General features: G+C 31.9%; 2 protein-coding genes across 3 annotated transcripts in view; one reads left to right on the top strand and one right to left on the bottom strand.

Annotated features, from left to right (window-relative positions):
- Positions 1–2,005, bottom strand: part of LOC126967761 (two pore channel protein 1-like) — a 43,509-nt gene extending 41,504 nt beyond the window's left edge. The window contains exon 1 of the mRNA XM_050812437.1: positions 1,900–2,005. Within this exon, the coding sequence (XP_050668394.1) occupies positions 1,900–2,002 (103 nt within the window). The 5' untranslated portion in view covers positions 2,003–2,005. The remainder of the gene's footprint in view (positions 1–1,899) is intronic.
- A 4,793-nt stretch (positions 2,006–6,798) lies between these two features.
- Positions 6,799–12,764, top strand: LOC126967790 (60S ribosomal protein L6). Of its 2 annotated transcripts, none has more exons than XM_050812488.1 (6): positions 6,799–6,885; positions 7,268–7,421; positions 9,001–9,152; positions 9,935–10,106; positions 11,449–11,634; positions 12,573–12,764. In XM_050812488.1, the coding sequence occupies exons 2-6, from the start codon at positions 7,275–7,277 to the stop codon at positions 12,732–12,734; spliced, it is 819 nt and encodes a 272-aa protein (XP_050668445.1). In that variant the 5' UTR covers positions 6,799–6,885; positions 7,268–7,274; the 3' UTR covers positions 12,735–12,764. The 2 variants fall into 2 exon arrangements, with proteins under 2 accessions (XP_050668445.1, XP_050668444.1); XM_050812487.1 differs by having other exon boundaries at positions 6,827–6,960.
- The last annotated feature ends 312 nt before the right edge of the window (positions 12,765–13,076 follow it).

Raw genomic sequence — 13,076 nt, 5'->3', positions numbered from 1 at the left:
TAGGACAAACGGATTGGACAGAAATATATACATATTGTTTTTATTGTGTGATTAAAAGTACTAAACCACCTGCCAATGAACATCAGCAATACCAGAGACAAGTGAGGAGTTGCCAGTATTTGAGATATGTTATAATGTAGCATAGAATAGGAAATATAATACACGCAACAAATTAAATTAAAAATTATGTACATACTCTTTGCTATCTCCCAGACAAGGCAATTAATAATATAATTTTACCCACCATTCTATAATTAATATAATTATTGAAATGCTGATTGCTTCATTAATTATTATTAATTAATCAATTAAGCTTGTTAATAAAATAATTTAATGAAAATGGTCTTTGAGGCTCAATCACCCTTAAATCACTAATTGTATCGACATGAAACTACCACCATTCAATGCTAAATTTATCCTAGATGTTTATGGCTACTTATTTTTCGAATTCCAACGTTCCTTCCTTTTAAAATTCGCCCAGTCATGCAGGTGGGATGGCTAGTAATGTAAAAAGGTTACAAACCATTCAAGGTCAAAAAAATTTAAATAGTTAAAATTTTATAACAAAACATTAATCTGTTCAGTACTTACATGATTTAAATTTATACCAATTGTATCTTATAAAATGATAAGAACTAGTCGGTATTTTTGCTAATTTTGACATTATTAATATATTCAGTAACAAATATATTATTTATTTAGAATAAATCATGTTCCTTCACATGTTAAAAACTATACAGTAGATAGATGCTTATCAGTTAGGTGTGCTCATGATTGATAAGGACTACAAAATATCTGGTTCATTCATCTTATATTAAGATAACTATTTACACAAGAATGTCAGCGGAATATCTATAATGTAATTTGGTTTTAAATCTGTATTCAAATTTTTGTTTTTATAAAGGTATGCCAGTACATTTGTAATATCCCATGTTTTGATTGTTTTTGAATGAGAATTTTTTAATTCTCATAAATTTCAACAAATTTTCTTTTGTTGAAATTTATACATATTAAGTTCCTCTTTGATTTATATAGGAATATATTGTACCTACTAATTATTTATCTTGTTAACATGGTATTATCTGCAACTTAAATGCAAAAAAATTTACATTGTTCGAACAGAACATATAAATTATTTAGTTTTAATCTTGTAAACAATAACCCCCTCATTCATAATGGTACACTAACTTTAAACAACCACTTAGGAGTGTTTTTTCTCATTCTGACTTAGGTCAATAGAAGAAGTCAGAGTGAGAATTAGCAATGTTTTAAGTTAGCAGACTATTATGAATAAGGGGGTAAATTTTCACACTATTTTACTCATAATATACATACTGCTTTGGAGGCCATGAGAATAATTTACCAAACTACATTTCTTACAGTTAAAATTATTCAATTATTAGAACCTGGGTAGTCTTAGTTTAATAGATCAATAATTATTAAGAAATCACAAACTTAAAACTGTAAAAGAATGTAGTTATTATTATAGTTGTATATTATAATCATATAGATTTACTTAATAATACAATAATTGTGCCAATAAGCAGTTTCTGAAAGCGATAATATTAAACCTGCATGCAAAGGGTGGCTTAACGTGCGAATATTTGCGGATAAAGTGCATACTATAGCAGTTACATGAATCCATTAGTGTAGGTAATTATTGAAAGGATGTGGGTTACATTGTGTGAAAGAGTAATTTGTGCTTTTATTAAAATAACTAATTAAGATGAGTTATGTCGTTCGTCTTCGAGCTACTACATAGCGATTTATATTTAAATAAATGTTAAGACGAGAAAATTAAAACACTATTTAGATGAAATAAAATGTATTGTTAAGAACATAAGCGTACACATAAGACTGATGCGGCTACTGTGCATGGAAATATAGCTTCTTGATTACTTGCGACGTTTGAGCCGTAATTGTTGATGCTGGTATTCGCGAAATCATCACTAAACCTTTTATAGCCATCAGACGGCGAAGACGGGCTCATCAAAGAAGCCATCACGAAAACTAGTAGTAAGAATGACAGATTGGTGCATTGGTGATATTTTGCGTCAGAATTAAAAGTCACATTCGATTGACATATAACTGTCATCATAGAAATTATTTGAGAGTAGGTAAGTTTAGGAATAAAGGGAACTTTGTTTGTGTATCTAAAAATGTTGTTCTGGGGTGGCGTTCCAGTACCAATTATATTGTAAATAATTTCTTTTATTTTACGATTATTTAGATGACTTTCTATTTATCACAATATTTGAAGAAATAGTAGTTTATGTGATTGTAAATGAACAAATGAAGGGAATTAAACACGAGTGCGGGTTTATGGAACGAGCCGAAGGCCAGTTAACGAGTGATGTGATGCCTAATAATGTGCAGTTACACACACTACTTTATCCACGCACATATCAGAAGCCTCCATATTGCATTCATGAGCCGCATAAGATGACCACCATAAATTTTGAACGGTTATGGCAATGGTAATGAAAAGTTTATGGCAGGTGTCATAGTTATTTTTAATTCAGACAAGTATTAGAGTCGGCCCCAACTATCATATCGTTCGATATCTAACTTACGTGCAAGATTTCTCAAATTGGTTTGCAAATTGATATTATTTCATTTTGAAGTAAACGTTATCTCGAGTGATATTAGAATAAATTTTCGCAATTTGAATTAAATAATATTATCGATATCTATGTTACTTTTCAGAAATGACATTGTCACAGATGGGAAATTTGTGCTAACTAAACAGTCTATTTTTATACATCATAAAAATAGCGCACATTGTTTTTCTAGTTAAATTTTCTGCGTATATATAATAGACCTACGTAGTGAGACCATATTTGCCACACATTTGTTTAATGTAATGAAAACTGTAAAAATAAAAAAGCAAATTATATGAGCATGGTATATCTAGTTGTCAAATAAAGATTATATGAAAACATGTACATATCTTATTATATTATCTATTAATATTATTTATTATATACTAAATTTATTATTACTATTAAATATTACTATTTACTACTATAATAGTAATATTATGCCTAAGAATAAGACCAAGGTACTAACCCTTGAGGCGTGCGTTTAGTTTAGTTAAGTATGACAATAATATTACATTCCATCTACCTATTAGCTTTGTACAAATACAATAGCAGCAGTCGTCAACAAGGATCAAACCCACGATTCGTAAACCACTGATTTGTTGAACTATCACTATTGCCTGAATGGCTTTTTATAATTCATGCAACAATAAATAAATTATTTTGCGTAAGACATTTGGGAGAAAGCAGATTATTCATGCATATTACAATGGGTAACTACCATGAGTAAGCAAGTGCAAATCACCTTATATTAGCAGTAAGGAGGTCCAGTTGCTAAATATTCTATAGAACCAAATTTTTAGCGAAACATTTCTGGATCGTCTAGCTCCACCTTCAGTTCCGGAACACAACCATTTTTGTAGTAATATTGCTTCGTACATCTTCCAAAACCAATGTATCATTAATTCTACCTTCACTATGCAAGAACTACAAGGTGCTTTAACTTCGATCAAAGACTCTGCCCCAGGTGAAGATGGTACTCCATATTCTTTTTTAGCAAACCTTAGTCAAGATTCTCATCAGTATTACTTGGATTTAATTAATATAATAATTATATCGGGCAATGATCCGCCTTTTTGGAAATCGCAAATTATTATTCCCATTCTTAAACCAGACAAGTCACCGAGTCTAGCATCATCATATCGCCAATAGCACTATCACCTGTAATCGCCAAAGTTGCTGAGAATTTGGTAAAAAATCGTCTTGAATGGTTCATTGAAAATCGTGGAATACTACCCAAATCACAGTTTGGATTCAGGAAAGGTAGGAGTACACACTTTGAATAGTGTGGGTACTTATACAACAGAAATACGATTGGCTTTTACACGTAATGAATAAGCTATTGCAGTCTTTTTAGACTTGCAATCAGCTTATGATAATGTCAATCTCCATATTCTTCAACATAAAATGAATAAACTTGCTATTCCGAATATTCTAACTAACTTTATTATAAACCTTCTGTCAGGTAGAACAATAAAACTTGACCAAAAACGGGATCAAAGTAGACTTTTGTGGAAAGGACTTCCACAAGGATCTGTACTCAGTCCAATACTTTTTAACCTATATACTCATGACTTGGAATCTTCACTTCCGGACTCTATTAACATGCTTCAATATGCTGATGATTTAGTAATATATGCCATGGGTAACACATTTAGTTCATTATGGCGCCGAATATCAAATTCCTTAGATTGTTTAAAACTTTGGATGGATGAAAATGGTCTCAGCATTTCACCTCTTAAAAGTTCGGTAGTTATCTTCACGCGTCAAAGTTTACATCCTCCAATTTCCATATTTTACGATAATCGTCGAATACCAACTAATAACCATGTCAAGTTTTTGGGAGTCGTTTTGGATTCAAAACTGACAGGAACGGCTCATTGTGAATACGTAGTTACTAAATGTGTAAAGCTTCTTAATTTATTGAGCTGCCTCTCTGGTGTTTGGTGGGATGCACATTCCTTTTTCTCTAAAGCTACTTTACAATGCTACAATACCTGTAATTTAGCAGGTCTAAGAAAACTAGATTCTATCCAATCAAAAGTTATGAGAATAATAACTGGAGCCATGAAATCTAGTTCTTTGAATGCATTACAAGTAGAGTGTAACGAACCCCCCGCTTTATTTAAGGCGCCAGTTTTTGTCTGATCGTCTATTTTTTCGTGTTTTACAATTTTCAAATAGCCCCTTGATAACCAAATTAAATACCCTCACATATCTCATTGAATCATCAAGTTATTGAAATAACAAGCCACTCCCTTGTTTGTTAAAAAGTAATTTGAGGTTTAAATCTATTCACTACCCGATACATCTCCAAAGCTTGATTTATTTAAATGTAAATATTGTTGCGTAGCAACGCTGCAACGTAAATGACGAGAATGTCAAACTTCAAGACATTGTTAATTTCAACAGTTCCGTCAGCAATACTCTTAGCTCAGCGGAAAAGTGTATACTTTAGGCGCTGTAGACCCGGGTTCGATACACCTACCAGTGTATGGAATTTTTTGGGTTTTGTTAAGTTAATGGAAATTTCTAGTAAGTTCAGGATCAAATCGAACAGAAAAAAAGGGATGGAAAATGTGTAAGCACTATAGAAATAGTTAAAAGAATTTTCTAGTACAATTTAAATTTAAAGATGGAATGAGAGAATCATTTTAAAAATAGTACAGATCCCAGAGGGTATATAAGCCGTACTAAGCGTGGCCTACGGCAGTTCTAGCTCTAACTCGAAGTGTAAAGAAGAAGAAGAAGAAAAGAAGAAGTAGTGATAAGTGGAAGTGTTTCAAGAAGAAGAAGATAGAAGAGACTTAGTGTTCGGTGCGGTGTGACGCGTTGAAGGTACTGCCGCCCACAAGAGGAACAGCGGCAGACCGGCGAAGTGCAAGTTCGCAAAAGTGAACACAAATAAAGACTCGTTCCTATAAGCGGAGTATTATTTCCAATCCTTGACCCACTCCCGTGTCAATATGAAGCCTTATCTACCATTACGACTGTTCATTATATAACAAATATTGAAAAATATAATGCCAATAACTATTTTAATTCTGTTGTTAAAGAAAACTGGCCAGGATGGCATTATATTTATACCGATGCGTCAAAACACAATTCAGAAGATTTTGAAGGAGTAGGAGTTTATCATGCCCAATATAATATTGTCCAAAAAATAAAATGCCCATCTAACACGTCAGTTTTTACTGCTGAATGTCTTGGCATCGCCAAAGCATTAGAATATGTTTTACTTTGTAAACTTAATAATAGTTTAATTTTATGTGATTCCAAGAATACTTTACAGGCTCTTTTACGATTTCCCTTCAAATCAAAATCATTTTTCTCTATTATAGCAGACATAAGAAGTAAACTTTACGAATGTTCAACAAAAGGTCTTTCAGTCACTTTTGTCTGGATACCTAGCCACTGTGGCATAATAGGCAACTAAACAGCTTGCAAATGAAGCTGTGGTGTGTGGTGACAAATTCCACTTTAAAATATATACTCAGGATTTAGCTGTTCCTTCTGGTCCTTATCTCAGGGACTCCTGGGGTAAAGCCTGGGCAGAAAGTAGCCAATTTAAAGGCAAAAATTATTGCGAAATTCAACAAATAATTCCTAACAAGTCATGGTTCTCTGTCATTAAATTTGATAAAATCATTATTGATAAGAATGCGCTTTGGACACACCAATTGTCCGGCCCATCTTCCAAGGATTCATATTATAGATAGTCCACAATGTGAATGCGGACATGACTTTGGTGATCTGGATAACTTATTCTTTTCCTGTCCTAAATATGACCGAACTTCCTTTTTAGATAGTTTGATATCCATCCATGTCCCTTTCCCCACTTCTATAAAAACCCTCCTGAGTTCTGTTGATCCTATATAGTATAGTATACTTTGTAGATATATTTATAGCAATAATAATAATTTAATAAAATTGTAAATAATATACATAAATTAAAGTACCTAATATATTTTATCTGAATATAATAGTTTTCATCTATTTTTTGTATATGTTTATTTACCTGAATTTATCTTAACCATATCAAAATTCTCGTGTTGTACATTTTTGTAACGTGATTCATTTCCCTACCTTAAAATAAATAAAAACACTTTGAAGTAGAACATACAAGAACACTTCCAATGTGCATCGATGAAAGAAAACTTAAAATTAAAAAAAAAATTGACGGTGACAATGACAATGACTTATGTTTTCACATTTTAAGATGACATTTTGAAATAGGCTTTGACGTCAAAATATAGATTCTTTTTCTTGAATCCTCCGGTTCAATGTGAGTTGGAATTGTTTACCATTAAATTAAATCCGTCTTAATACTTTTGAAATAGAACTTTTTATGAAAACGAATGTAAGATATAAAAACTAATTTAATTTAAGAAGTGGTTCTGTGACATATTTTAGTGAAATATTCCTTTATAAGTGAAATATTTTGATTGTACCATAACATTAAGATTCCATACGATTTAGTGTTTCTCTGTGTTTATTTTGTGGGTCTTTTAATATTTAAATAGTTTAAATACAATGATACAATCTTATATATTTCTAAACATCTTGTTGAACAATTTTTTAATTTTGTAATATAACCTTTAAAATAAACTTGTGCTTAGCCAGATGATGTTAGATGGTCGTTAAGCTCTGTACGTGATTTCTTTTAGATCATAAATGGCTCCACCACAGCCTAAAGCGGCGGCTAAGGCTCCCGCAGCCGCCGAGGGAGGTGTCAAGAAGCGAAAGGTTGGCACACCAAGGAACTATGATTTGGGTAATGGTATTGTCCGTTTCTCCAAGACTAGGATGTTCCATAGAACTGTGAGTATATTTTAACTATCTTTCTATCTAAATTTTAAAAACTTCTATTTCATGAAACGTTTTGTCTTGCCAATTATTTTACCTCTAGTGCAGTGTTTCCCAAACATTGTTCTGCCGTGGCCGGTAATTTTCCCACTGCCCCTTCGTGAACCACTCAATGCTTAAAAAACCCAAGCTGGTTCAATTTGGTAATACAATACACATTTATTAATATATATAATAGTAAAAATGTTTTAATAGTACTACATACTTTGTTATCGCCTATTGAGTCACAAAATTTTAGTGTGAGGTATGGAGTTTCTGCTAATTTTTTACTAAAGAATCGTAGTTTTATCTTTTACTTTACTTTGATGACCTGGCAAATGGGAAATGCTGCTCTAGTGTAATCTATAACTACATACTTAATTTAACACAACTTAATATTTTAGTGTTTGGAAAGTAGTAGTGATGTGCCAAGTCGCCGTTTTGGTGGATCGAGTAAATTCAAGTTGATTTATACGGTATTCAAATCATGACTGGAATCCAAGGTTTGAGTCCGCTACCAATTTTAGAAAAACAAGGAAAATAATTGAAATGGAGTTAAAACAACATGTACCTTTCATATAATGAATGACACAACAATAATACATCAAACAATTTTAATTAAATTATTTTTTAACATTACAAAAAAAGATAGCAACTAGGAACCAGAAATGATATTTATTTTTATTTATTTAACACCAACAAGACAAACACTAAGAAAAGTATAATAATATTATTACAATAAATAATAAATTCTAAGTGTTGGCTTAATTATAGGTGTTACACACATTTCAAAAACATAGACACAAACATTTAATTAAAATGAATGCAAACATTATCGGAATATTTACAAATTCAATTGAACATAAATGGTTGGTGCTTAATCAGCTGTGCCTAAGCTGCTAAGTAAAAATATGTTGTTAACTGTTGGTGGCAATTTTAGCAGGGGCTAGACAGAGCACTTTGATATAGAAGATGCTTTTAAACTGTACTTAAGCAGCTTTTTATATGGGACCTATGCACATATGTAATACTTTTTGAATCTCTATAAAATACACTATTTGATTTTATACAGACAGTATGTTTAAGGTGTAAAAATAAAGTAACTATCCAAGTCAAACATAGAGTTAAAGAATTTTCAAATTTTCGGTATAAAAACTTACAGAATCATAAAAAAAAACATTTTCTGTTAGTTTTAATGCACACTATTCATTAACATATATAATTTATAAAAACATACCACATATCATAATTTTTTTATCAGTAGAAATTTCACAAAAAATCGGCACTAATAATCGGGAGGTTCATCTTGTTAATTATCTAGGCAAATATAGCCTATCTTTGTTCTACAATCTCACATTATTATTTGTTAGAGCAGTACAGAACCACTTTTATATCATCCTGCAGCAGGAGACTGCCAAATGCACCATTATTTTTACCTGGCATGAGCTGGAGCTTGCCACATACACCGAAATGTGCTAAATGGCGGCTGCCAGGTGAAGGGTAATGTGTAAATTCCATGAATATTATTAATAGATATGTTATATATTGCTTTTAGGCAAAATACAAGTTTGTTGGCAAGAAGAATCCAAAAGCAGTCAAGCCAAAAAAACCTACAGTTGTAGTAAAGTCCATTGGTGGTGAGAAGAATGGTGGAACTCGTAATGTACTTCTCCGTCGCAGAAGATCCTTCTACCCCACCCAGGATAAGTACGTTATTTTCTATTTAAATAATTTCATTTTCAACAATTAATTTCTATTGTTATATTATGTATGACATGATGATTTTGATAATTTTGTACACATGCAAATTTTGGATTTTCATCGAAATGTTTTGGAGAAAAAAAGTTCTTGTTACCTTGTTTTAAGCATTTGCATGATTATAATATTAATTACTATTTTAATATATTATTATTAAGTAATGATATCTTTGAGCTCCCAAAAAAAATATTAATCTTTGTAAAAAAAAATCTATCTTTGTGTTCTAAAACCATTGATCAGCTTGTGAAACTGGTTGAATAATCTGTTGAGTATTTTGGGGATGTCCGTGACAGTTCCTGGCCCAATTAATCTGTAAGGTCAAAAAAATACTGCTAGTTACATTAAAATTAACTTTCCTGTAAGTAGTCCATTGTTGAGCATACTACCCCATTTTGATTCATTTATATAATTATTTTATATACTTTTGGCTCTATTTATATAGATATAATTTTCTCAGGTATTCTCAGCAGAATATATGACATCACTGATTGATAGTGGGAATGTTACCTTAGATACTAAATTTGTTATTGGTAAAAATTAATCAATTTTGAATCATAATTTTATATCATACAAGTATTGTATGTATTGAAGTAGAAATGGGGTAGCAATTTCTAATAACATCTGTACAATAAAGTTTTTATTAGTTTTTTCTTACAGATTTGTAGAACAACAGATCACAATTAATTTGATGATAGTTGGACAGATTTGTAATTAATTGTTAACAATTACAGAATCAAGAAGCATCACCATCACAAAACCTTCAGCAAGCACGTTAGAAGGACAAGGCCAAGTCTAACAGTGGGTACCGTCTGCATTCTGCTAGCTGGACGTCATTCGGGCAAGCGTGTAGTGCTTGTTGGTATACTACCAAGTGGACTTCTGCTTGTCACGGGACCTTTTGCAGTTAGTATTTATAAGAATAATAACTACTATATTAAACATGATCAAGTTATTACAAATTGCATACGAATACCATATATCAATATGTTTTCAATTTTCCAAATTCTTATGGTGAATGAAAATATTGTGAAATAAACCCACATACCCGCAAACGAAATTCACAGGTTGTGTGTGTAGTTGGCCTACTTGCATAAGGCTTAAAAACATGCGCAGAACATGGCTTTACACTCAAAATATGTTAATATATCATGGAATAAGCAGATTTATTTTCATATAAAAACTAAGAGACATTGATCCCTCAATTGTTGATATTATTTATTATAAATCTTAGCTTTTTGCAATGTTTCATGGTTTTTATTGACCTCTATAAATTATAGTAACATTAACCACACACTCCTAAGTGATTGATGTAGTTCCTGACTACATCTATCAGCAGGAAAAAACCTCAGGCACTGTGTATGTTGGAATACACCTTTTGATTTGGGTGTTAAATTCCCATAATACTTAGATTTCACCAGGGAAGCCAGACTTACTTTTCTCGGAATATTAGTAGGTACCACTGCAGCACTTTTTACTACTTACTTTACTTTGGGTGCTGTAGTTAATAAAATTACACATCATGTGTGATGACTGCAACTTCAATACCACTCACAATTTTGGGGTATTCATACTAAATAACTCTGCATTGTAATAACAGAATGAAAAAAGTCCTCATCAATTATTTGAATTATAAAAATCTGGATACCTAGTAGTAGACAATGTGTTTTTTGTAAAATGATGTTAACAGACTCATTGACAAAAGAAAACCTTTTTTTTTCCTATAGTACACTTAAATTGGTGAAAAGGAAGATAAAAAAACTTAATTGGGGATTGTATCCAGGTCATTACTATACCAAACAGTTTATTGCAAAAGTGCCTCTGAATCTAAGCTTGTGCCCTATCCTCATCATAAATCTGTGTTCTCACTAGAAACCCACAACTGATATTTATTTTAAAATGAGTCTGTATTGACCAAATTATAAAATAAATAAATTTTGAAATATGAATTTCATTGCTTTTGAATGAACTTTTTGAATTAGGAAGTAGGGGTGTCTCTCGCCAACTGCTGCATAGTGTGCGCGCCTTTGCATACATGTGAAAAACAGTGTTTGATCACACAACAAATTTTAGACATCTCTGTTTTACTACTGAATAAAGAGATGTGTAAATTAAAATTGTAATACTTGTCTAAATTCTATCTCTTCTCTCGTTTTAATAAAAGCTTTGGTGGAGTCTAGCATTTAATAAAGACACTTAGAATTTTCAGTATAAAGCTGACAAATTAATTTTTGTTACAACATTTTAGTTCAACTCATGCCCACTCCGCCGCATTCCTCAACGGTATGTGATTGCAACAAGCACAAGAATTGACCTTGGTGACTTCAAACTGCCAGCAAATCTTGATGATGCCTACTTTAAGAAGAACAAGAAGAGTGTTAAGAGAACCGTTAAGAGGAAAGAGGGAGACGATATCTTTGCTAGCAAAAAAGAGGTATGTTTTAACTAACTTTATAATATTTCTAATCCATAAAATAAACACTCTGTAATTGCCATGCTGCTGCAATGTGAGTGAATGTGATAATATCAGTGGCGGTGATCACATAACATCAGATGACCTGTAATTTTTAGGTGCTTAAATAGCCTCCTACCAGACATTGTAATTTTAAAATCATTTTAATTAATATAAAATTTCGTGCGTACATAGGACACATGTCAGAAGTGAAACCTGTATTGTACATGAACCTCTTAACTGCAAATGATGTCCTGTTACATATTGCTAGGATGCCACATGATTTCAACCGCTATGAAAGACTACCATCACAACTACCATATTTATCTTCTCCTGGTGTCTATATAATAATATGTCAAGCGCATGACATCAGAATATATTAAGGTATACTCACATCAAAAATAAGACAATCTCTTTTTCAACTATGATTGCCTGGTACCAAAACACTATTTATTGCTTCCTTTCTCATCTTCTCCCTTCACTTCAATAATGGTTTTAATTAATAACATGTACCTGTTGAATTTTATAATAATAAGAATAGGTCTCCAAATATAAAATAAAAACATACATGGAGTGTAAATATAAAGATATTTTGAAGAAAAAATATTTTGTTATCAGAGTTGATTTTTACATTTCGAATTTACCTCCCAATCAATAAATTTACTTACTAATATGGGAAAGACAGATACTAACATGGGAAGATGATATAATGAAGGTTGCTGGACCAGTTTGGAGTAGAGAAGAGCGGGAGAGAGAGCACCGGAAGGTCTTAGAGGAGACCTATGTCAGTGGAGAATTTAGATATATTGTTAAAAAATAGAGGAAATAAAAATTGGACATGTTACTACATAACTAATACCTAGCAACAAAGGCTATATTTATCTTTAATATGGGTTAATAATGTTAACAATATTTTACAGAAATATGTACCATCTGAGCAACGCAAAACTGACCAGAAGTTAGTTGATGATGAGGTGATCAAAGCTATTGGTAAACGGGAGGATAAGAAGGTCCTGAGAGGTTACCTCAAGGCTGCCTTTGGTCTCCGTTCCAGCCAATTCCCGCATAGGATGCAGTTCTAATTATTAGGATTAATAAATATCTATTCCTAAGCTTTTATTTCATTTTTAATATCCTTCAAATATTTTATAGGTAATAAATTACATTCAATTTGTGGAAACTTATCGTGTTGCATATAAACCACACAACTTTTCTTAATTTTTTACATTATCTGATACAGAAAAAATACTGAATACAAGCAAATGCTTTAAAACAAACTAAGAACCAAAGGCAAAAGAAATCTACAATCTTTTAAAGTTGGTTTCAATTAACTTTAACCACAGTAGGGATAGTTTCTCCGCAAGGGAAAGCACTGCTGTGAGGCAAATCGTATGTCTTACCGGTAGTGCGGACACTCGCCTAGC

Source organism: Leptidea sinapis, chromosome 13, assembly GCF_905404315.1.
Source record: "Leptidea sinapis chromosome 13, ilLepSina1.1, whole genome shotgun sequence".
Classification (NCBI taxonomy): Eukaryota; Metazoa; Arthropoda; class Insecta; order Lepidoptera; family Pieridae; genus Leptidea; species Leptidea sinapis.
Note: the sequence above shows the minus strand (reverse complement) of the source record. Positions and strands in the feature narration are given on the sequence as shown.